This window comes from Xenopus tropicalis, chromosome 5 (genome assembly GCF_000004195.4).
Source record: "Xenopus tropicalis strain Nigerian chromosome 5, UCB_Xtro_10.0, whole genome shotgun sequence".
NCBI lineage: Eukaryota > Metazoa > Chordata > Amphibia > Anura > Pipidae > Xenopus > Xenopus tropicalis.
In genome coordinates, this window is record NC_030681.2 from 163,579,608 (window position 1) to 163,603,746 (window position 24,139).

The 24,139-nt window shown below is 58.9% G+C and overlaps 1 protein-coding gene across 1 annotated transcript; it reads left to right on the forward strand.

Annotated features, from left to right (window-relative positions):
* Positions 1-15,329: 15,329 nt before the first annotated feature.
* On the forward strand, positions 15,330-22,677 carry ost4 (oligosaccharyltransferase complex subunit 4, non-catalytic). Its single transcript, XM_031901982.1, has 3 exons — positions 15,330-15,443; positions 21,606-21,735; positions 22,524-22,677. The coding sequence occupies exons 1-2, from the start codon at positions 15,441-15,443 to the stop codon at positions 21,717-21,719; spliced, it is 117 nt and encodes a 38-aa protein (XP_031757842.1). The 5' UTR covers positions 15,330-15,440; the 3' UTR covers positions 21,720-21,735; positions 22,524-22,677.
* Positions 22,678-24,139: the final 1,462 nt, after the last annotated feature.

Below are 24,139 nucleotides of genomic sequence, written 5' to 3' on the forward strand. Positions count from 1 at the left end.
AGTCTCGCATCCAAAAATTGTCACAATAATAGTCTCGTGTCCAAAAATTGTCACAAGAATAGTCTCTTGTCTAAAAATTGTCTCAAGAATAGTCATGCATCAAAAGAATAGTCTTGCGTCCAAAAATTGTCACAAGAATAGTCACGTGTCCAAAAATTGTCACAAGAATAGTCATGCATCAAAAGAATAGTCTTGCGTCCAAAAATTGTCACAAGAATAGTCGCGTGTCCAAAAATTGCCTCAAGAATAGTCATGCGTCAAAAGAATAGTCTTGCTTCCAAAACTTGTCACAAGAATAGTCGCGTGTCCAATAATTGTCACAAGAATAGTCATGCGTCAAAAGAATAGTCTCGTATCCAAAAATTGTCACAAGAATAGTCGCGTGTCCAATAATTGTCACAAGAATAGTCATGCATCAAAAGAATAGTTGTGTGTCCAAAAATTGTCTTAAGAATATTCACGCGTCAAAAGAATAGTCTCGTATCCAAAAATTGTCACAAGAATAGTCGCGTGTCCAAAAATTGTCTCAAGAATAGTCATGCATCAAAAGAATAGTTGTGTGTCCAATAATTGTCTTAAGAATATTCACGCGTCAAAAGAATAGTCTCGTATCCAAAAATTGTCACAAGAATAGTCATGCGTCAAAAGAATAGTCGCGCATCTAAAAATTTTCTCAAGAATAGCCATGCATCAAAAGAATAGTCGCGCATCAAAAATTTCACAAGAATTGTCACGTGTCCAAAAATTGTCTTAAGAATAGTCATGCGTCAAAACAATAGTGGCGCATCTAAAAATTTTCACAAGAAAAGTCATGCGTTAAAAGAAAAGTCTCGCATCAAAAGAATAGTAGCGTGTTCAAAAATTGTCACAAGAATAGTCATGCGTCAAAAGAATAGTTGTGCATCCAAAAATTCTCACAACAATAGTCATGCATCAAAAGAATAGTCTTGCGTACAAAAATTGTCACAAGAATAGTCTCGCGTACAAAAATTGTCACAAGAATAGTCGCGTGTTCAAAAATATTCAGAAGAATAGTCATGCGTCAAAAGAATAGTCTCGCGTCCAAAAATTGTCTCAAGAATAGTCTCACGTCCAAAAATTGTCTCAAGAATAGTCTCACGTCCAAAAATTGTCACAAGAATAGTCTCACGTCCAAAAATTGTCTCAAGAATAGTCTCACGTCCAAAAATTGTCACAAGAATAGTCTCGCGTCCAAAAATTGTCTCAAGAATAGTCTCGCGTCCAAAAATTGTCTCAAGAATAGTCTCACGTCCAAAAATTGTCACATGAATAGTCGCGTTTCCAAAAATTGTCACAAGAATAGTCGCGTGTTAAAAAATTGTCACAAGAATAGTCGCGTGTCAAAAAATTGTCTCAAGAATAGTCATGCGTTCAAAGAATAGTCTCGCATCACTTCCCATTCAGCACTTCCTAGATATCACCCAGACGGTGAATAAATAAGATCACAGGGGGATACAAAGCTCCGCCTCTATAACAGTGCTCACAAAATAGCACCAGCCTACTGGCTCTGACTGTAAATTCCAAGAGTGAAAGGAAAAAAAATCAAAAATAATTTATACAGTGTAAGTGAAGTTTAATTTGCTCAACTAACCTGTTAGAAAGGGATTTGGGATTATTTCTTAGGGCGCCGGGTCCCCTTTAAGGGAAAGGCTGCAGCAATATAATATGTTAGATTTGGCCACTAGAGGGCTCACTCTATCAGACCTGGGTACCAGTTGCTCACAGAGGATTGTGGGTAGCTGCAGAGAGGGGGTTCATATGATGGGTTAGATTTGGCCACTAGAGGGCTCACCCTATCAGACCTGGGTACCAGTTGCTCACAGAGGATTGTGGGTAGCTGCAGAGAGGGGGTTCATATGATGGGTTAGATTTGGCCACTAGAGGGCTCGCTCTATCAGACCTGGGTACCAGTTGCTCACAGAGGATTGTGGGTAGCTGCAGAGTGGGTTCATATGATGGGTTAGATTTGGCCACTAGAGGGCTCACTCTATCAGACCTGGGTACCAGTTGCTCACAGAGGATTGTGGGTAGCTGCAGGAGGGGGGTTCATATGATGGGTTAGATTTGGCCACTAGAGGGTTCACTCTATCAGACCTGGGTACCAGTTGCTCACAGAGGATTGTGGGTAGCTGCAGAGAGTGGGTTCATATGATGGGTTAGATTTGGCCACTAGAGGGCTCACTCTATCAGACCTGGGTACCAGTTGCTCACAGAGGCTTGTGGGTAGCTGCAGAGAGTGGGTTCATGTGATGGGTTAGATTTGGCCACTAGAGGGCTCAGTCTATCAGTCCTGGGTACCAGTTGCTCACAGAGGATTGTGGGTAGCTGCAGAGAGGGGGTTCATATGATGGGTTAGATTTGGCCAGTAGAGGGCTCAGTCTATCAGACCTGGGTACCAGTTGCTCACAGAGGATTGTGGGTAGCTGCAGAGAGGGGGTTCATATGATGGGTTAGATTTGGCCACTAGAGGGCTCAGTCTATTAGACCTGGGTACCAGTTGCTAACAGAGGATTGTGGGTAGCTGCAGAGAGGGGTTCATATGATGGGATAGATTTGGCCACTAGAGGGCTCACTCTATCAGACCTGGGTACCAGTTGCTCACAGAGGCTTGTGGGTAGCTGCAGAGAGTGGGTTCATATGATGGGATAGATTTGGCCAGTAGAGGGCTCAGTCTATCAGACCTGGGTACTAGTTGCTCACAGAGGCTTGTGGGTAGCTGCAGAGAGTGGGTTCATGTGATGGGTTAGATTTGGCCACTAGAGGGCTCAGTCTATCAGTCCTGGGTACCAGTTGCTAACAGAGGATTGTGGGTAGCTGCAGAGAGGGGGTTCATATGATGGGTTAGATTTGGCCACTAGAGGGCTCAGTCTATCAGACCTGGGTACCAGTTGCTCACAGAGGATTGTGGGTAGCTGCAGAGAGTGGGTTCATATGATGGGTTAGATTTGGCCACTAGAGGGCTCACTCTATCAGACCTGGGTACCAGTTGCTCACAGAGGATTGTGGGTAGCTGCAGAGTGGGTTCATATGATGGGTTAGATTTGGCCACTAGAGGGCTCACTCTATCAGACCTGGGTACCAGTTGCTCACAGAGGATTGTGGGTAGCTGCAGAGAGTGGGTTCATATTATGGGTTAGATTTGGCACTAGAGGGCTCACCCTATCAGACCTGGGTACCAGTTGCTCACAGAGGATTGTGGGTAGCTGCAGAGAGTGGGTTCATATGATGGGTTAGATTTGGCCACTAGAGGGCTCACTCTATCAGACCTGGGTACCAGTTGCTCACAGAGGATTGTGGGTAGCTGCAGAGAGGGGGTTCATATGATGGGTTAGATTTGGCCACTAGAGGGCTCACTCTATCAGACCTGGGTACCAGTTGCTCACAGAGGATTGTGGGTAGCTGCAGAGAGGGGGTTCATATGATGGGTTAGATTTGGCCACTAGAGGGCTCACCCTATCAGACCTGGGTACCAGTTGCTCACAGAGGATTGTGGGTAGCTGCAGAGAGGGGGTTCATAAGATGGGTTAGATTTGGCCACTAGAGGGCTCGCTCTATCAGACCTGGGTACCAGTTGCTCACAGAGGATTGTGGGTAGCTGCAGAGAGGGGGTTCATATGATGGGTTAGATTTGGCCACTAGAGGGTTCGCTCTATCAGACCTGGGTACCAGTTGCTCACAGAGGATTGTGGGTAGCTGCAGAGAGGGGGTTCATATGATGGGTTAGATTTGGCCACTAGAGGGCTCGCTCTATCAGACCTGGGTACCAGTTGCTCACAGAGGATTGTGGGTAGCTGCAGAGTGGGTTCATATGATGGGTTAGATTTGGCCACTAGAGGGCTCACTCTATCAGACCTGGGTACCAGTTGCTCACAGAGGATTGTGGGTAGCTGCAGAGAGGGGGTTCATATGATGGGTTAGATTTGGCCACTAGAGGGCTCGCTCTATCAGACCTGGGTACCAGGTGCTAACAGAGGATTGTGGGTAGCTGCAGAGAGGGGGGTTCATATGATGGGTTAGATTTGGCACTAGAGGGCTCACCCTATCAGACCTGGGTACCAGTTGCTCACAAAGGATTGTGGGTAGCTGCAGAGAGTGGGTTCATATGATGGGATAGATTTGGCCACTAGAGAGCTCACTCTATCAGACCTGGGTACCAGTTGCTCACAGAGGATTGTGGGTAGCTGCAGAGAGTGGGTTCATATGATGGGATAGATTTGGCCACTAGAGGGCTCACTCTATCAGACCTGGGTACCAGTTGCTCACAGAGGATTGTGGGTAGCTGCAGAGAGTGGGTTCATATGATGGGTTAGATTTGGCACTAGAGGGCTCACTCTATCAGACCTGGGTACCAGTTGCTCACAGAGGATTGTGGGTAGCTGCAGAGAGTGGGTTCATATGATGGGTTAGATTTGGCCACTAGAGGGCTCACTCTATCAGACCTGGGTACCAGTTGCTCACAGAGGATTGTGGGTAGCTGCAGGAGGGGGGTTCATATGATGGGTTAGATTTGGCCACTAGAGGGCTCACTCTATCAGACCTGGGTACCAGTTGCTCACAGAGGCTTGTGGGTAGCTGCAGAGAGTGGGTTAATGTGATGGGTTAGATTTGGCCACTAGAGGGCTCAGTCTATCAGTCCTGGGTACCAGTTGCTCACAGAGGATTGTGGGTAGCTGCAGAGAGGGGGTTCATATGATGGGTTAGATTTGGCCAGTAGAGGGCTCAGTCTATCAGACCTGGGTACCAGTTGCTCACAGAGGATTGTGGGTAGCTGCAGAGAGGGGGTTCATATGATGGGTTAGATTTGGCAACTAGAGGGCTCAGTCTATTAGACCTGGGTACCAGTTGCTAACAGAGGATTGTGGGTAGCTGCAGAGAGGGGTTCATATGATGGGATAGATTTGGCCACTAGAGGGCTCACTCTATCAGACCTGGGTACCAGTTGCTCACAGAGGCTTGTGGGTAGCTGCAGAGAGTGGGTTCATATGATGGGATAGATTTGGCCAGTAGAGGGCTCAGTCTATTAGACCTGGGTACCAGTTGCTAACAGAGGATTGTGGGTAGCTGCAGAGAGGGGTTCATATGATGGGATAGATTTGGCCACTAGAGGGCTCACTCTATCAGACCTGGGTACCAGTTGCTCACAGAGGCTTGTGGGGAGCTGCAGAGAGTGGGTTCATGTGATGGGTTAGATTTGGCCACTAGAGGGCTCAGTCTATCAGTCCTGGGTACCAGTTGCTAACAGAGGATTGTGGGTAGCTGCAGAGAGGGGGTTCATATGATGGGTTAGATTTGGCCACTAGAGGGCTCACTCTATCAGACCTGGGTACCAGTTGCTCACAGAGGATTGTGGGTAGCTGCAGAGAGTGGGTTCATATGATGGGTTAGATTTGGCCACTAGAGGGCTCACTCTATCAGACCCGGGTACCAGTTGCTCACAGAGGATTGTGGGTAGCTGCAGAGAGGGGGTTCATATGATGGGTTAGATTTGGCACTAGAGGGCTCACCCTATCAGACCTGGGTACCAGTTGCTCACAGAGGATTGTGGGTAGCTGCAGAGAGTGGGTTCATATGATGGGTTAGATTTGGCCACTAGAGGGCTCACTCTATCAGACCTGGGTACCAGTTGCTCACAGAGGATTGTGGGTAGCTGCAGAGAGGGGGTTCATATGATGGGTTAGATTTGGCCACTAGAGGGCTCACTCTATCAGACCTGGGTACCAGTTGCTCACAGAGGATTGTGGGTAGCTGCAGAGAGTGGGTTCATGTGATGGGTTAGATTTGGCCACTAGAGGGCTCAGTCTATCAGTCCTGGGTACCAGTTGCTAACAGAGGATTGTGGGTAGCTGCAGAGAGGGGGTTCATATGATGGGTTAGATTTGGCCACTAGAGGGCTCACTCTATCAGACCTGGGTACCAGTTGCTCACAGAGGATTGTGGGTAGCTGCAGAGAGTGGGTTCATATGATGGGTTAGATTTGGCCACTAGAGGGCTCACTCTATCAGACCCGGGTACCAGTTGCTCACAGAGGATTGTGGGTAGCTGCAGAGAGGGGGTTCATATGATGGGTTAGATTTGGCACTAGAGGGCTCACCCTATCAGACCTGGGTACCAGTTGCTCACAGAGGATTGTGGGTAGCTGCAGAGAGTGGGTTCATATGATGGGTTAGATTTGGCCACTAGAGGGCTCACTCTATCAGACCTGGGTACCAGTTGCTCACAGAGGATTGTGGGTAGCTGCAGAGAGGGGGTTCATATGATGGGTTAGATTTGGCCACTAGAGGGCTCACTCTATCAGACCTGGGTACCAGTTGCTCACAGAGGATTGTGGGTAGCTGCAGAGAGGGGGTTCATATGATGGGTTAGATTTGGCCACTAGAGGGCTCACCCTATCAGACCTGGGTACCAGTTGCTCACAGAGGATTGTGGGTAGCTGCAGAGAGGGGGTTCATATGATGGGTTAGATTTGGCCACTAGAGGGCTCACCCTATCAGACCTGGGTACCAGTTGCTCACAGAGGATTGTGGGTAGCTGCAGAGAGGGGGTTCATATGATGGGTTAGATTTGGCACTAGAGGGCTCACTCTATCAGACCCGGGTACCAGTTGCTCACAGAGGATTGTGGGTAGCTGCAGAGAGTGGGTTCATATGATGGGTTAGATTTGGCCACTAGAGGGCTCACTCTATCAGACCTGGGTACCAGTTGCTCACAGAGGATTGTGGGTAGCTGCAGAGAGTGGGTTCATATGATGGGTTAGATTTGGCCACTAGAGGGCTCACTCTATCAGTCCTGGGTACCAGTTGCTCACAGAGGATTGTGGGTAGCTGCAGAGAGTGGGTTCATATGATGGGTTAGATTTGGCCACTAGAGGGCTCACTCTATCAGACCTGGGTACCAGTTGCTCACAGAGGCTTGTGGGTAGCTGCAGAGAGTGGGTTCATATGATGGGTTAGATTTGGCCACTAGAGGGCTCACTCTATCAGACCTGGGTACCAGTTGCTCACAGAGGATTGTGGGTAGCTGCAGAGAGGGGGTTCATATGATGGGTTAGATTTGGCCACTAGAGGGCTCACTCTATCAGACCTGGGTACCAGTTGCTCACAGAGGATTGTGGGTAGCTGCAGAGAGGGGGTTCATATGATGGGTTAGATTTGGCACTAGAGGGCTCACTTTATCAGACCTGGGTACCAGTTGCTCACAGAGGATTGTGGGTAGCTGCAGAGAGTGGGTTCATATGATGGGTTAGATTTGGCCACTAGAGGGCTCACTCTATCAGTCCTGGGTACCAGTTGCTCACAGAGGATTGTGGGTAGCTGCAGAGAGGGGGTTCAGCAGTAACGGTTCATGTAATAAAGTGCTGATCCTGTATCACCTGGATTTAACAACCTTCTAAGGCCCGACCTGGGAATGCCTGTGTGGTAACTACGGCCCTGGCCATAGCAACGACAGCCGCACTCTTTAACCTTTACACAAAAAGTTTTGCCCCTAATGTTGGTTTCTTCACTGAACAGTTTTTTTTAAAGTGGAGTAAAGGTCAAACCACTGTGGGGCCAAAATGTCAGTTACCCCCCCCCCCCCCGTATTTATTTACTGGGGCAATGTTCTGCTAATAGAAGCACCGGCCCGGGGTATCAGGTAAATGATAGTAACCCTCATATCCGGCTCCCCCGGTGCACTGACTATTCCCTCCCCTCAGTCTCAGCCAGGGGCCCCGGGAGGTGCAGTGTCGGGCCACTGATTGGGAGAGGCCCATGGGGGGAGGCCGGCCGCTCAGTCTCATTCTGCACATCCGGAACCAACGAAACCAACGTATGGAAACTGAGCTTCCCCCGGGCTCCCAGCCGGGACCGCCTCCCCCACATACACTGCCCGCCTCCCCCCCCCACATACACTGCCCGCCTCCCCCACATACACTGCCCGCCTCCCCCACATACACTGCCCGCCTCCCCACATACACTGCCCGCCTCCCCCACATACGCTGCCCGCCTCCCCCCCCACATACACTGCCCGCCTCCCCACATACACTGCCCCCCCCCCCACATACACTGCCCGCCTCCCCACATACACTGCCCGCCTCCCCCACATACACTGCCCGCCTCCCCCCCCACATACACTGCCCGCCTCCCCCACATACACTGCCCGCCTCCCCCACATACACTGCCCGCCTCCCCCCCCACATACACTGCCCCCCCCCACATACACTGCCCGCCTCCCCCACATACACTGCCCCCCCCCCACATACACTGCCCGCCTCCCCCACATACACTGCCCGCCTCCCCCCCCACATACACTGCCCGCCTCCCCACATACACTGCCCCCCCACATACACTGCCCGCCTCCCCCACATACACTGCCCGCCTCCCCCACATACACTGCCCGCCTCCCCCACATACACTGCCCGCCTCCCCACATACACTGCCCGCCTCCCCCACATACACTGCCCGCCTCCCCCCCCACATACACTGCCCCCCCCACATACACTGCCCGCCTCCCCACATACACTGCCCCCCCCCCCACATACACTGCCCGCCTCCCCCCCCCCACATACACTGCCCGCCTCCCACATACACTGCCCCCCCCCCACATACACTGCCCGCCTCCCCCACATACACTGCCCGCCTCCCCACATACACTGCCCGCCTCCCCCCCCACATACACTGCCCGCCTCCCCCACATACACTGCCCGCCTCCCCCACATACACTGCCCGCCTCCCCCCCCACATACACTGCCCCCCCCCACATACACTGCCCGCCTCCCCCACATACACTGCCCGCCTCCCCCCCCCACATACACTGCCCGCCTCCCCCACATACACTGCCCGCCTCCCCCACATATACTGCCCGCCTCCCGCACATACACTGCCCGCCTCCCCCCCCCCACATACACTGCCCGCCTCCCCCACATACACTGCCCGCCTCCCCCCCCCACATACACTGCCCGCCTCCCCCCCCACATACACTGCCCGCCTCCCCCCCCACATACACTGCCCGCCTCCCCCACATACACTGCCCCCCCCCCACACACATACACTGCCCGCCTCCCCCCCCCACATACACTGCCCGCCTACCCTCCCCCACATACACTGCCCACCTCCCCCCCACATACACTGCCCGCCTCCCCCCCCACATACACTGCCCGCCTCCCCTCCCCCACATACACTGCCCGCCTCCCCCCCCCACATACACCGCCCGCCTCCCCACATACACTGCCCGCCTCCCCCCCCACATACACTGCCCCCCCCCCACATACACTGCCCGCCTCCCCCACATACACTGCCCGCCTCCCCCCCCCACATACACTGCCCGCCTCCCCCCCCCACATACACTGCCCGCCTCCCCCCCCACATACACTGCCCGCCTCCCGCACATACACTGCCCGCCTCCCCCCCCCACATACACTGCCCGCCTCCCCCACATACATTGCCCGCCTCCCCCCCCACATACACTGCCCGCCTCCCCCCCCACATACACTGCCCGCCTCCCCCCCCACATACACTGCCCGCCTCCCCCACATACACTGCCCGCCTCCCCCACATACACTGCCCGCCTCCCCCCCCCCACATACACTGCCCGCCTCCCCCCCCACACATACACTGCCCCCCCCCCCCCCCACATACACTGCCCGCCTCCCGCACATACACTGCCCGCCTCCCCCCCACATACACTGCCCCCCCACATACACTGCCCGCCTCCCCCCCCCACATACACTGCCCGCCTCCCCCCCCACATACACTGCCCGCCTCCCCCACATATACTGCCCGCCTCCCCCCCCACATACACTGCCCGCCTCCCCCCCCCCACATACACTGCCCGCCTCCCCCCCCACATACACTGCCCCCCCCCCCCCACATACACTGCCCGCCTCCCCCACATACACTGCCCGCCTCCCCCACATACACTGCCCCCCCCCCACATACACTGCCCGCCTCCCCCACATACACTGCCCGCCTCCCCCACATACACTGCCCGCCTCCCCCACATACACTGCCCGCCTCCCCACATACACTGCCCCCCCCCACATACACTGCCCGCCTCCCCCACATACACTGCCCGCCTCCCCCACATACACTGCCCGCCTCCCCCACATACACTGCCCGCCTCCCCCACATACACTGCCCCCCCCCACATACACTGCCCGCCTCCCCCACATACACTGCCCGCCTCCCCCACATACACTGCCCGCCTCCCCACATACACTGCCCGCCTCCCCCCACATACCACTGCCCCCCCCCACATACACTGCCCGCCTCCCCCACATACACTGCCCGCCTCCCCCACATACACTGCCCGCCTCCCCCCCCCCACATACACTGCCCCCCCCCCCCACATACACTGCCCGCCTCCCCCACATACACTGCCCCCCCCCCACATACACTGCCCCGCCTCCCCCACATACACTGCCCACCTCCCCCCCCCACATACACTGCCCGCCTCCCCACATACACTGCCCCCCCCCCACATACACTGCCCGCCTCCCCCACATACACTGCCCCCCTCCCCCACATACACTGCCCGCCTCCCCCACATACACTGCCCGCCTCCCCCACATACACTGAGCGCCTCCCCCCCCCCCACATACACTGCCCCCCCCCACATACACTGCCCCCCTCCCCCACATACACTGCCCGCCTCCCCCCCCACATACACTGCCCGCCTCCCCCACATACACTGCCCGCCTCCCCCACATATACTGCCCGCCTCCCGCACATACACTGCCCGCCTCCCCCCCCACATACACTGCCCGCCTCCCCCACATACACTGCCCGCCTCCCCCCCCACATACACTGCCCGCCTCCCCCACATACACTGCCCGCCTCCCCCCCCCACATACACTGCCCGCCTCCCCCCCACATACACTGCCCGCCTCCCCCACATACACTGCCCCCCCCCCCCCACACATACACTGCCCGCCTCCCCCCCCCCCACATACACTGCCCGCCTACCCTCCCCCACATACACTGCCCACCTCCCCCCCACATACACTGCCCGCCTCCCCCCCCCCACATACACTGCCCGCCTCCCCTCCCCCACATACACTGCCCGCCTCCCCCCCCACATACACCGCCCGCCTCCCCACATACACTGCCCGCCTCCCCCCCCACATACACTGCCCCCCCCCCACATACACTGCCCGCCTCCCCCACATACACTGCCCGCCTCCCCCCCCCACATACACTGCCCGCCTCCCCCCCCACATACACTGCCCGCCTCCCCCCCCACATACACTGCCCGCCTCCCCCCCACATACACTGCCCGCCTCCCCCCCCACATACACTGCCCGCCTCCCCCCCCCCCACATACACTGCCCGCCTCCCCCACATACACTGCCCGCTCCCCCCCCACATACACTGCCCGCCTCCCCCCCCACACATACACTGCCCCCCCCCCACATACACTGCCCGCCTCCCGCACATACACTGCCCCCCCCACATACACTGCCCGCCTCACTCCCCACATACACTGCCCGCCTCCCCCACATACACTGCCCGCCTCCCCCCCCCACATACACTGCCCGCCTCCCCCCCCCCACATACACTGCCCGCCTCCTCCCCCCCACATACACTGCCCCCCCCCACATACACTGCCCGCCTCCCGCACATACACTGCCCGCCTCCCCCCCCCACATACACTGCCACCCCCACATACACTGCCCGCCTCCCCCCCCCCACATACACTGCCCCCCACATACACTGCCCGCCTCCCGCACATACACTGCCCGCCTCCCCCCCCCACATACACTGCCCCCCCCACATACACTGCCCGCCTCCCCCCCACATACACTGCCCGCCTCCCCCACATACACTGCCGCCTCCCCCCCCCACATACACTGCCCGCCTCCCCCACATACACTGCCCGCCTCCCCCCCCCACATACACTGCCCGCCTCCTCCCCCCCACATACACTGCCCCCCCCCACATACACTGCCCGCCTCCCGCACATACACTGCCCGCCTCCCCCCCCCACATACACTGCCACCCCCACATACACTGCCCGCCTCCCCCCCCCCACATACACTGCCCCCCCCACATACACTGCCCGCCTCCCGCACATACACTGCCCGCCTCCCCCCCCCACATACACTGCCCCCCCCACATACACTGCCCGCCTCCCGCACATACACTGCCCGCCTCCCCCCCCCCACATACACTGCCCCCCCCACATACACTGCCCGCCTCCCCCCCCACATACACCGCCCGCCTCCCCACATACACCGCCCGCCTACCCTCCCCCACATACACTGCCCGCCTCCCCCCCCCACATACACTGCCCGCCTCCCCCCCCCCACATACACTGCCCGCCTCCCCCCCCCACATACACTGCCCCCCCCACATACACCGCCCGCCTACCCTCCCCCACATACACCGCCCGCCCCCCCCCCACATACACTGCCCGCCCCCCCCCCCCACATACACTGCCCGCCTCCCCCACATACACTGCCCGCCTCCCCCACATACACTGCCCGCCTCCCCCCCCACATACACTGCCCCCCCCCCCACATACACTGCCCGCCTCCCCCACATACACTGCCCCCCCCCCACATACACTGCCCGCCTCCCCCACATACACTGCCCGCCTCCCCCCCCCACATACACTGCCCCCCCCCACATACACTGCCCGCCTCCCCCACATACACTGCCCGCCTCCCCCCCCACATACACTGCCCGCCTCCCCCACATACACTGCCCGCCTCCCCCACATACACTGAGCGCCTCCCCCCCCCACATACACTGCCCCCCCCCCCCCACATACACTGCCCGCCTCCCCCACATACACTGCCCGCCTCCCCCCCCCACACACATACACTGCCCGCCTCCCCCACATACACTGCCCGCCTCCCCCACATATACTGCCCGCCTCCCGCACATACACTGCCCGCCTCCCCCCCCACATACACTGCCCGCCTCCCCCACATACACTGCCCGCCTCCCCCCCCCACATACACTGCCCGCCTCCCCCACATACACTGCCCGCCTCCCCCCCCCACATACACTGCCCGCCTCCCCCCCCACATACACTGCCCGCCTCCCCCACATACACTGCCCCCCCCCCCCCACACATACACTGCCCGCCTCCCCCCCCCACATACACTGCCCGCCTACCCTCCCCCACATACACTGCCCACCTCCCCCCCCACATACACTGCCCGCCTCCCCCCCCCACATACACTGCCCGCCTCCCCTCCCCCACATACACTGCCCGCCTCCCCCCCCCCCACATACACCGCCCGCCTCCCCACATACACTGCCCGCCTCCCCCCCCCCACATACACTGCCCCCCCCCCACATACACTGCCCGCCTCCCCCACATACACTGCCCGCCTCCCCCCCCCACATACACTGCCCGCCTCCCGCACATACACTGCCCGCCTCCCCCCCCACATACACTGCCCGCCTCCCCCCCCCCACATACACTGCCCGCCTCCCCCCCCCACATACACTGCCCGCCTCCCCCCCCACATACACTGCCCGCCTCCCCCCCCCACATACACTGCCCGCCTCCCCCCCCCACATACACTGCCCGCCTCCCCCCCCACACATACACTGCCCCCCCCCCACATACACTGCCCGCCTCCCGCACATACACTGCCCCCCCCCCACATACACTGCCCCCCCCACATACACTGCCCGCCTCCCCCCCCACATACACTGCCCGCCTCCCCCACATACACTGCCCGCCTCCCCCCCCACATACACTGCCCGCCTCCTCCCCCCCCACATACACTGCCCGCCTCCCCCCCCCCCACATACACTGCCACCCCCACATACACTGCCCGCCTCCCCCCCCCCACATACACTGCCACCCCCACATACACTGCCCGCCTCCCCCCCCACATACACTGCCCCCCCCACATACACTGCCCGCCTCCCGCACATACACTGCCCGCCTCCCCCCCCCACATACACTGCCCCCCCACATACACTGCCCGCCTCCCCCCCCCCCACATACACTGCCCCCCCCACATACACCGCCCGCCTACCCTCCCCCACATACACCGCCCGCCCCCCCCCCACATACACTGCCCGCCTCCCCCACATACACTGCCCGCCTCCCCACATACACTGCCCGCCTCCCCCCCCCACATACACTGCCCCCCCCCCCCACATACACTGCCCGCCTCCCCCACATACACTGCCCCCCCCCCCCACATACACTGCCCGCCTCCCCCACATACACTGCCCGCCTCCCCCCCCCACATACACTGCCCCCCCCCCCCACATACACTGCCCGCCTCCCCCACATACACTGCCCGCCTCCCCCACATACACTGCCCGCCTCCCCCCCCCACATACACTGCCCGCCTCCCCCACATACACTGCCCGCCTCCCCCACATACACTGCCCGCCTCCCCCACATACACTGAGCGCCTCCCCCCCCCACATACACTGCCCCCCCCCCCCACATACACTGCCCGCCTCCCCCACATACACTGCCCGCCTCCCCCCCCACATACACTGCCCGCCTCCCCCACATACACTGCCCGCCTCCCCCCCCCACATACACTGCCCGCCTCCCCCCCCCACATACACTGCCCGCCTCCCCCCCCACATACACTGCCCGCCTCCCCCACATACACTGCCCGCCTCCCCCCCCCACATACACTGCCCGCCTCCCCCACATACACTGCCCGCCTCCCCCCCCACATACACTGCCCGCCCCCCCCCCACACATACACTGCCCGCCTCCCCCACATACACTGCCCGCCTCTCCCCCCACATACACTGCCCGCCCCCCCCCACACATACACTGCCCGCCTCCCCCCCCCACATACACTGCCCGCCCCCCCCCCACACATACACTGCCCACCTCCCCCCCCACATACACTGCCCCCCCCACATACACTGCCCGCCTCCCCCCCCCACATACACTGCCCGCCTCCCCCCCCCCACATACACTGCCCGCCCCCCCCCCCACACATACACTGCCCGCCTCCCCCCCCCCACATACACTGCCCCCCCACATACACCGCCCGCCTACCCTCCCCCACATACACTGCCCCCCCCCCCACCCCACACATACACTGCCCCCCCCCCCACCCCACACATACACTGCCCCCCCCACACATACACTGCCCCCCCCCATACACTGCCCGCCAATGGCTGGAGGAAACGTAATTTAAACGTCGGAAAGGTGTAGCAACATGGCGGCTATGCCCAGCAGGACACTAGCGAGCGAGGTAACTGTGAGAGGAGTAAAATGGCGGAAGCATCGTAATTGGTAGCAGGCAGTTTCCGGCGCTGCAGCCCTCGCATGGGATTGGCTGCCGATCCCTCCCCTGCCCAATAGCTGCCGATCCCGCCCCTATAGCTGCTGCGCATCCCGGAAGTCTCCGGAGCCGGAAAGTGACGTGTCCTGCAGGCCGGACTGAGCTGTAAGGCACAAACAGGGGAAGCGGCAGCAGCGCATCGGCAGCCTGAGAGTTAATGGTACAGGGGGGTACATTGGGGGTTACTGGGGGGCACAGGGTTATGTGCTGACTTACTGGGGGGAGCAGGGGCAGATAAGGGGGAAAGCAAGTATTTGTGGGGTTTGTAAGAGGCTGATTGCAGCAGCATGGTATGTGAGGGGTTAATGTTAGGGGGTAACTATGGGGTACAGGGGCAAGAGGGGGGTAACTATGGGGTAATAGGGGCAAGAGGGGGGTAACTATGGGTAATAGGGGCAAGAGGGGGGTAACAGGGGCAAGAGGGGGGTAACTATGGGGTAACAGGGGCAAGAGGGGGGTAACTATGGGGTAACAAGGGCAAGAGGGGGGTAACTATGGGGTACAGGGGCAAGAGGGGGGTAACTATGGGGTAATAGGGGCAAGAGGGGGGTAACTATGGGGTAATAGGGGCAAGAGGGGGGTAACTATGGGGTAATAGGGGCAAGAGGGGGGTAACTATGGGGTAACAGGGGCAAGAGGGGGGTAACTATGGGGTAATAGGGGCAAGAGGGGGGTAACTATGGGGTAATAGGGGCAAGAGGGGGGTAACTATGGGGTAATAGGGGCAAGAGGGGGGTAACAGGGGCAAGAGGGGAGTAACTATGGGGTAACAGGGGCAAGAGGGGGGTAACTATGGGGTACAGGGGCAAGAGGGGGGTAACTTTGGGGTAACAAGGGCAAGAGGGGGGTAACTATGGGGTACAGGGGCAAGAGGGGGGTAACTATGGGGTAATAGGGGCAAGAGGGGGGTAACTATGGGGTAATAGGGGCAAGAGGGGGGTAACAGGGGCAAGAGGGGGGTAACTATGGGGTAACAGGGGCAAGAGGGGGGTAACTATGGGGTACAGGGGCAAGAGGGGGGTAACTATGGGGTACAGGGGCAATAGGGGGGTAACTATGGGGTTACAGGGGCAAGAGGGGGTAACAGGGGCAATAGGGGGGTAACTATGGGGTTACAGGGGCAAGAGGGGGGTAACTATGGGGTAACAGGGGCAAGAGGGGGGTAACTATGGGGTACAGGGGCAAGAGGGGGGTAACTATGGGGTACAGGGGCAAGAGGGGGGTAACAGGGGCAATAGGGGGTAACTATGGGGTTACAGGGGCAAGAGGGGTAACTATGGGGTAACAGGGGCAAGAGGGGGGTAACTATGTGGTACAGGGGCAAGAGGGGGGTAACTATGGGGTACAGGGGCAAGAGGGGGGTAACTATGGGGTACAGGGGCAAGAGGGGGGTAACAGGGGCAAGAGGGGAGTAACTATGGGGTAACAGGGGCAAGAGGGGAGTAACTATGGGGTAACAGGGGCAAGAGGGGAGTAACTATGGGGTAACAGGGGCAAGAGGGGAGTAACTATGGGGTAACAGGGGCAAGAGGGAGTAACTATGGGGTAACAGGGGCAAGAGGGGGTAACTATGGGGTACAGGGGCAAGAGGGGGTAACAGGGGCAAGAGGGGAGTAACTATGGGGTAACAGGGGCAAGAGGGGAGTAACTATGGGGTAACAGGGGCAAGAGGGGGTAACAGGGGCAAGAGGGGAGTAACTATGGGGTAACAGGGGCAAGAGGGGAGTAACTATGGGGTAACAGGGGCAAGAGGGGAGTAACTATGGGGTAACAGGGCAAGAGGGGAGTAACTATGGGGTAACAGGGGCAAAGAGGGGAGTAACTATGGGGTAACAGGGGCAAGAGAGGAGTAACTATGGGGTAACAGGGGCAGAGGGGTAACTATGGGGTACAGGGGCAAGAGGGGGTAACAGGGGCAAGAGGGGAGTAACTATGGGGTAACAGAGGCAAGAGGGGAGAACTATGGGTAACAGGGGCAAGAGGGAGTAACTATGGGGTAACAGGGGCAAGAGGGGAGTAACTATGGGGTAACAGGGGCAAGAGGGGAGTAACTATGGGGTAACAGGGGCAAGAGGGGAGTAACTATGGGGTAACGGGCAAGAGTGGGTAACTATGGGGTAACGGGCAAGAGGGGGTAACTATGGGGTACAGGGGCAAGAGGGGGTAACAGGGGCAAGAGGGGGGTAACTATGGGGTACAGGGGTAAGAGGGGGGTAACGGGCAAGTGGGGGGTAACTATGGGGTAACGGGCAAGAGGGGGGTAACTATAGGGTAACAGGGGCAAGAGGGGGGTAACAGGGGCAAGAGGGGGGTAACAGGGGCAAGAGGGGGGTAACAGGGGCAAGAGGGGGGTAACTATGGGGTACAGGGGCAAGAGGGGGGTAACTATGGGGTAACGGGGCAAGAGGCGGGTAACAGGGGCAAGAGGGGGGCAAGAGGGGGTAACAGGGGCAAGAGGGGGGTAGCTATGGGGTAACAGGGGCAAGAGGGGGGTAACTATGGGGTTACAGGGGCAAGAGGGGGGTAACTATGGGGTAACAGGGGCAAGAGGGGGGTAACTATGGGGTAACAGGGGCAAGAGGGGGGTAACTATGGGGTACAGGGGCAAGAGGGGGGTAACTATGGGGTACAGGGGCAAGAGGGGGGTAACTATGGGGTACAGGGGCAAGAGGGGGGTAACTATGGGGTACAGGGGCAAGAGGGGGTAACTATGGGGTAACAGGGGCAAGAGGGGGTAACTATGGGATAACAGGGGCAAGAGGGGGGTAACTATGGGGGTAACAGGGGCAAGAGGGGGGTAACAGAGGCAAGAGGGGGTAACTATGGGATAACAGGGGCAAGAGGGGGTAACTATGGGGTAACAGGGGCAAGAGGGGGTAACTATGGGGTAACAGGGGCAAAAGGGGGGTAACAGGGGCAAGAGGGGGGTAACTATGGGGTAACAGGGGCAAGAGGGGGGTAACTATGGGGTACAGGCAGGGCCAGAACTAGGGGTAGACAGAAGAGGCAGCTGCCTAGGGCGCAACATTTGGGGGGGGGGGGGGGGGGGCAGCTCCTGCCTATCCCTAGTCCTCCTCCTTTGCCATTGCCCCCCCGCTTGTCACAAAGGATGGGGGGGTGCGAGGCGGCCGGGTCGCCTAGGGCAACAGGGAAAGTAAATGGAAGTCAAGGGTACAGGAAATGGGGGTAAAAGGAGGGAAAGGCTGAGGGGTACTACGGGGAGTTGAGGGAGGGGCTGAGGGGTACTATGGGGAGTTGAGGGAGGGGCTGAGGGGTACTACGGGGAGTTGAGGGGCTGAGGGGTACTATGGGGAGTGGAGGGAGGGGCTGAGGGGTACTACGGGGAGTTGAGGGAGGGGCTGAGGGGTACTACGGGGAGTTGAGGGAGGGGCTGAGGGTACTACGGGGAGTTGAGGGAGGGGCTGAGGGGTACTATGGGGAGTGGAGGGAGGGGCTGAGGGGTACTACGGGGAGTGGAGGGAGGGGCTGAGGGGTACTATGGGGAGTTGGAGGGAGGGGCTGAGGGGTACTATGGGGAGTGGAGGGAGGGGCTGAGGGGTACTATGGGGAGTTGAGGGAGGGGCTGAGGGGTACTACGGGGAGTGGAGGGAGGGGCTGAGGGGTACTACGGGGAGTTGAGGGAGGGGCTGAAGGGTACTACGGGGAGTTGAGGGAGGGGCTGAGGGGTAATACGGGGAGTTGAGGGAGGGGCTGAGGGGTAATACGGGGAGTTGAGGGAGGGGTTGAGGGGTACTACGGTGAGTTGAGGGAGGGGCTGAGGGGTACTACGGTGAGTTGAGGGAGGGGCTGAGGGGTACTATGGGGAGTTGAGGGAGGGGCTGAGGGATACTACGGTGAGTTGAGGGAGGGGCTGAGGGATACTACGGGGAGTTGAGGAGCTGATGGGTACTATGGGGAGTTGAGGGAGGGGCTGAGGGATACTACGGGGAGTTGAGGAGCTGATGGGTACTATGGGGAGTGGAGGGAGGGGCTGAGGGATACTACGGTGAGTTGAGGGAGGGCTGAGGGGTACTATGGGGAGTTGAGGGAGGGGCTGAGGGATACTACGGTGAGTTGAGGGAGGGGCTGAGGGATACTACGGGGAGTTGAGGGAGGGTCTGAGGGATACTACGGGTAGTTGGGGGAGGGGCTGAGGGGTACTACGGGGAGTTGAGGGAGGGGCTGAGGGATACTACGGGGAGTTGAGGGGCTGATGGGTACTATGGGAGTTGAGGGAGGGGCTAGGGATACTACGGGGAGTTGAGGGAGGGGCTGAGGGGGAGTTGGGGGAGGGGCTGAGGGTACTATGGGGAGTTGAGGGAGGGGCTGAGGGGTACTATGGGGAGTTGAGGGAGGGGCTGAGGGATACTACGGTGAGTTGAGGGAGGGGGAGTTGGGGGAGGGGCTGAGGGGGTACTATGGGGAGTTGAGGGAGGGGCTGACGGGTACTACGGGGAGTTGAGGGAGGGGCTGAGGGGTACTACGGGGAGTTGAGGGAGGGGCTGAGGGGTACTACGGGGAGTTGAGGGAGGGGCTGATGGGTACTACGGGGAGTTGAGGGAGGGGCTGAGGGGTACTACGGGGAGTTGAGGGAGGGGCTGATGGGTACTACGGGGAGTTGAGGGAGGGGCTGAGGGGTACTACGGGGAGTTGAGGGAGGGCTGATGGGTACTACGGGGAGTTGAGGGAGGGGCTGAGGGGTACTACGGGGAGTTGAGGGAGGGGCTGAGGGGTACTACGGGGAGTTGAGGGAGGGGCTGAGGGGTACTACGGGGAGTTGAGGAAGGGGCTGAGGGGTACTACGGGGAGTTGAGGGAGGGCTGAGGGGTACTACGGGGAGTTGAGGGCTGAGGGTACTACGGGGAGTTGAGGAGGGGCTGAGGGGTTACTACGGTGGAGGTTGAGGGAGGGCTGAGGGGTACTACGGGGAGTTGAGGGAGGGGCTGAGGGTACTACGGGGAGTTGAGGGAGGGGCTGAGGGGTACTACGGGGAGTTGAGGGAGGGGCTGAGGGTAATACGGGGAGTTGAGGAGCGGGCTGAGGGGTACTACGGGGAGTTGAGGGAGGGCTGAGGGGTACTACGGGGAGTTGAGGGAGGGGCTGAGGGGTACTACGGGGAGTTGAGGGAGGGGCTGAGGGGTACTACGGGAGTGAGGGAGGGGCTGAGGGGTATACGGGAGTTGAGGGAGGGCTGAGGGGTACTACGGGGAGTTGAGGGAGGGGCTGAGGGGTACTACGGGGAGTTGAGGGAGGGGCTGAGGGGTACTACGGGGAGTTGAGGGAGGGGCTGAGGGGTACTACGGGGAGTTGAGGGAGGGGCTGAGGGGTACTACGGGGAGTTGAGGGAGGGGCTGAGGGGTACTACGGGGAGTTGAGGGAGGGGCTGAGGGTACTACGGGGAGTTGAGGGAGGGGCTGAGGGGTACTACGGGGAGTTGAGGAGGGGCTGAGGGGTACTACGGGGAGTTGAGGGAGGGGCTGAGGGGTACTACGGGGAAGTTGAGGGAGGGGCTGAGGGGTACTACGGGGAGTTGAGGGAGGGGCTGAGGGGTACTACGGGGAGTTGAGGGAGGGGGCTGAGGGGTACTACGGGGAGTTGAGGGAGGGGCTGAGGGGTACTACGGGGAGGGTTGAGGGAGGGGCTGAGGGGTACTACGGGGAGTTGAGGAGGGGCTGAGGGGTACTACGGGGAGTTGAGGGAGGGGCTGAGGGGTACTACGGGGGAGTTGAGGGAGGGGCTGAGGGGTACTACGGGGAGTTGAGGGAGGGGCTGAGGGTACTACGGGAGTTGAGGGAGGGCTGAGGGTACTACGGGGAGTTGAGGGAGGGGCTGAGGGGTACTACGGGGAGTTGAGGGAGGGGCTGAGGGGTACTACGGGGAGTTGAGGGAGGGCTGAGGGGTACTACGGGGAGTTGAGGGAGGGCTGAGGGTACTACGGGGAGTTGAGGGAGGGCTGAGGGGTACTACGGGGAGTTGAGGGAGGGGCTGAGGGGTACTACGGGGAGTTGAGGGGCTGATGGGGTACTACGGGGAGTTGAGGGCTGATGGGGTACTACGGGGAGTGAGGGAGGGGCTGAGCGGGTACTACGGGGAGTTGAGGGAGGGGCTGAGGGTACTACGGGGAGTTGAGGGAGGGGCTGAGGGTACTACGGGGAGTTGAGGGGCTGAGGGGTACTACGGGAGTTGAGGGAGGGGCTGAGGGGTACTACGGGGAGTTGAGGGAGGGGCTGAGGGGTACTACGGGGAGTTGAGGGGCTGATGGGGTTACTTATAGGATGTACTTGCCCCCCGTATAGTGACCCCTGTTGCTTCTCTCCCACAGATGATTACGGACGTGCAGTTGGCCATCTTTGCTAACATGTTGGGCGTCTCCCTGTTTCTGCTTGTGGTTTTGTATCACTACGTGGCTGTGAATAACCCCAAGAAACAGGAGTGAGATGAACCCCCTTACTGTAAGTGCCAGGAACCCCTTACCCTGTGTGTGTGATGGGGGCGGGCCTGTGTGTGTGATGGGGGCGGGCCTGTGTGTGTGATGGGGGCGGGCCTGTGTGTGATGGTGGCGGGCCTGTGTGTGTGATGGGGGCGGGCCTGTGTGTGTGATGGGGGCGGGCCTGTGTGTGTGATGGGGGCGGGCCTGTGTGTGTGATGGGGGCGGGCCTGTGTGTGTGATGGGGGCGGGCCTGTGTGTGTGATGGGGCGGGCCTGTGTGTGATGGGGGCGGGCCTGTGTGTGTGTGATGGGGGCGGGCCTGTGTGTGATAGGAGGGGTCTGTGTGGCTGGGCATGTAACTGAGGGGTTTAGCATGACTGGGCGTGGCTGTGTGGGACAGGGGGCGACTGGGCGTGGCTGTGGGACAGGGGCGACTGGGCGTGGCTGTGTGGGACAGGGGGCGACTGGGCGTGGCTGTGTGGGACAGGGGGCGACTGGGCGTGGCTGTGTGGGACAGGGGGCGACTGGGCGTGGCTGTGTGGGACAGGGGGGCGACTGGGCGTGGCTGTGTGGGTCGGGGGGCGACTGGGCGTGGCTGTGTGGGACAGGGGGCGACTGGGCGTGGCTGTGTGGGTCGGGGGGCGACTGGGCGTGGCTGTGTGGGACAGGGGGCGACTGGGCGTGGCTGTGTGGGTCGGGGGGCGACTGGGCGTGGCTGTGTGGGACAGGGGGTGGGTGTTTAACACAAGATGGAGGGGGCTCAGGAGTCATTGGCTACAATTTAATCCTTTTTTTGTGACTTCATTAACAGATTGGCTCTCACGTTATAAGAAGGCGGGGCCAGGGTGATACACGCCATGATGATGATGATGATGATGATGATGCCGAGTGCATTTGTACATTCCCTGTTGTGCAACAGATGCTGTAGATTTGTTTTCTAAATAAAATGAGTGATTCCACTGAAACGTGTCCGTTATTTGCACCGATACGTGGGGGTGGGACGTGCTACACACCTCACTCACTCACTCACTCACTTACTCATTCACTCACTCACTCATTCACTCACTCATTCACTTACTTACTCACTCACTCACTCACACACTCACACACTCACTCACTCACTCACTCATTCACTTACTCACTCACTCATTCACTCACTTACTCATTCACTTACTTACTCATTCACTCACTCACTCATTCACTCACTCACTCACTTACTCACTCACTCATTCACTTACTCACTCACACACTCACTCATTCACTTACTCACTCACTCATTCACTCACTTACTCATTCACTTACTTACTCACTCACTCACTCACTTACTCACTCACTCACTCACTTACTCACTTACTCATTACTGTGCGAGTGCATAAGAGAGGGAATAGGGAGACAAGAGCAAGTAGCTGTACTGTATATAAGAGTCTGCACCCAGTCTCTGCTCTGTCTCAGCCCTGGTACCGCGCTTATATCTCCTGTGTATGGCCCAACCTGCACCCAGTCTCTGCTCTGTCTCAGCCCTGGTACTGTGCTTGTATCTCCTGTGTATGGCCCAGCCTGCACCCAGTCTCTGCTCTGTCTCAGCCCTGGTACTGTGCTTGTATCTCCTGTGTATGGCCCAGCCTGCACCCAGTCTCTGCTCTGTCTCAGCCCTGGTACTGCGCTTGTATCTCCTGTGTATGGCCCAGCCTGCACCCAGTCTCTGCTCTGTCTCAGCCCTGGTACCGCGCTTGTATCTCCTGTGTATGGCCCAACCTGCACCCAGTCTCTGCTCTGTCTCAGCCCTGGTACTGTGCTTGTATCTCCTGTGTATGGCCCAGCCTGCACCCAGTCTCTGCTCTGTCTCAGCCCTGGTACCGCGCTTGTATCTCCTGTGTATGGCCCAACCTGCACCCAGTCTCTGCTCTGTCTCAGCCCTGGTACTGTGCTTGTATCTCCTGTGTATGGCCCAGCCTGCACCCAGTCTCTGCTCTGTCTCAGCCCTGGTACTGCGCTTGTATCTCCTGTGTATGGCCCAGCCTGCACCCAGTCTCTGCTCTGTCTCAGCCCTGGTACTGCGCTTGTATCTCCTGTGTATGGCCCAGGCTGTCCTTCAGCGCATAGATTGGGGCATTAGGTTCTCTGTTAAAAACACAGAAGTGGGTATCATTCAAACTAATTAAATTGTTACTGTTCTCAATATATTCCCTTAAGAAGTAAGTACAAAAGCATTAAGACCGCCCCCCCTTGTGGCTTAAAGAAACAGTAACACCAAAAAATGAAAGTGTATAAAAGTAACTAAAATATAATGTGCTGCTGCCTGCACTGGGAAAAGTTGTGTGTTTACTTCAGAAAGTCTACTATAATTTATATAAATACCCCGCTGTGTAGCCCCGGGGGCAGCCATTCCTGCACTGGTACAGCTGGGGTGTTTGCTACAGAAACCCT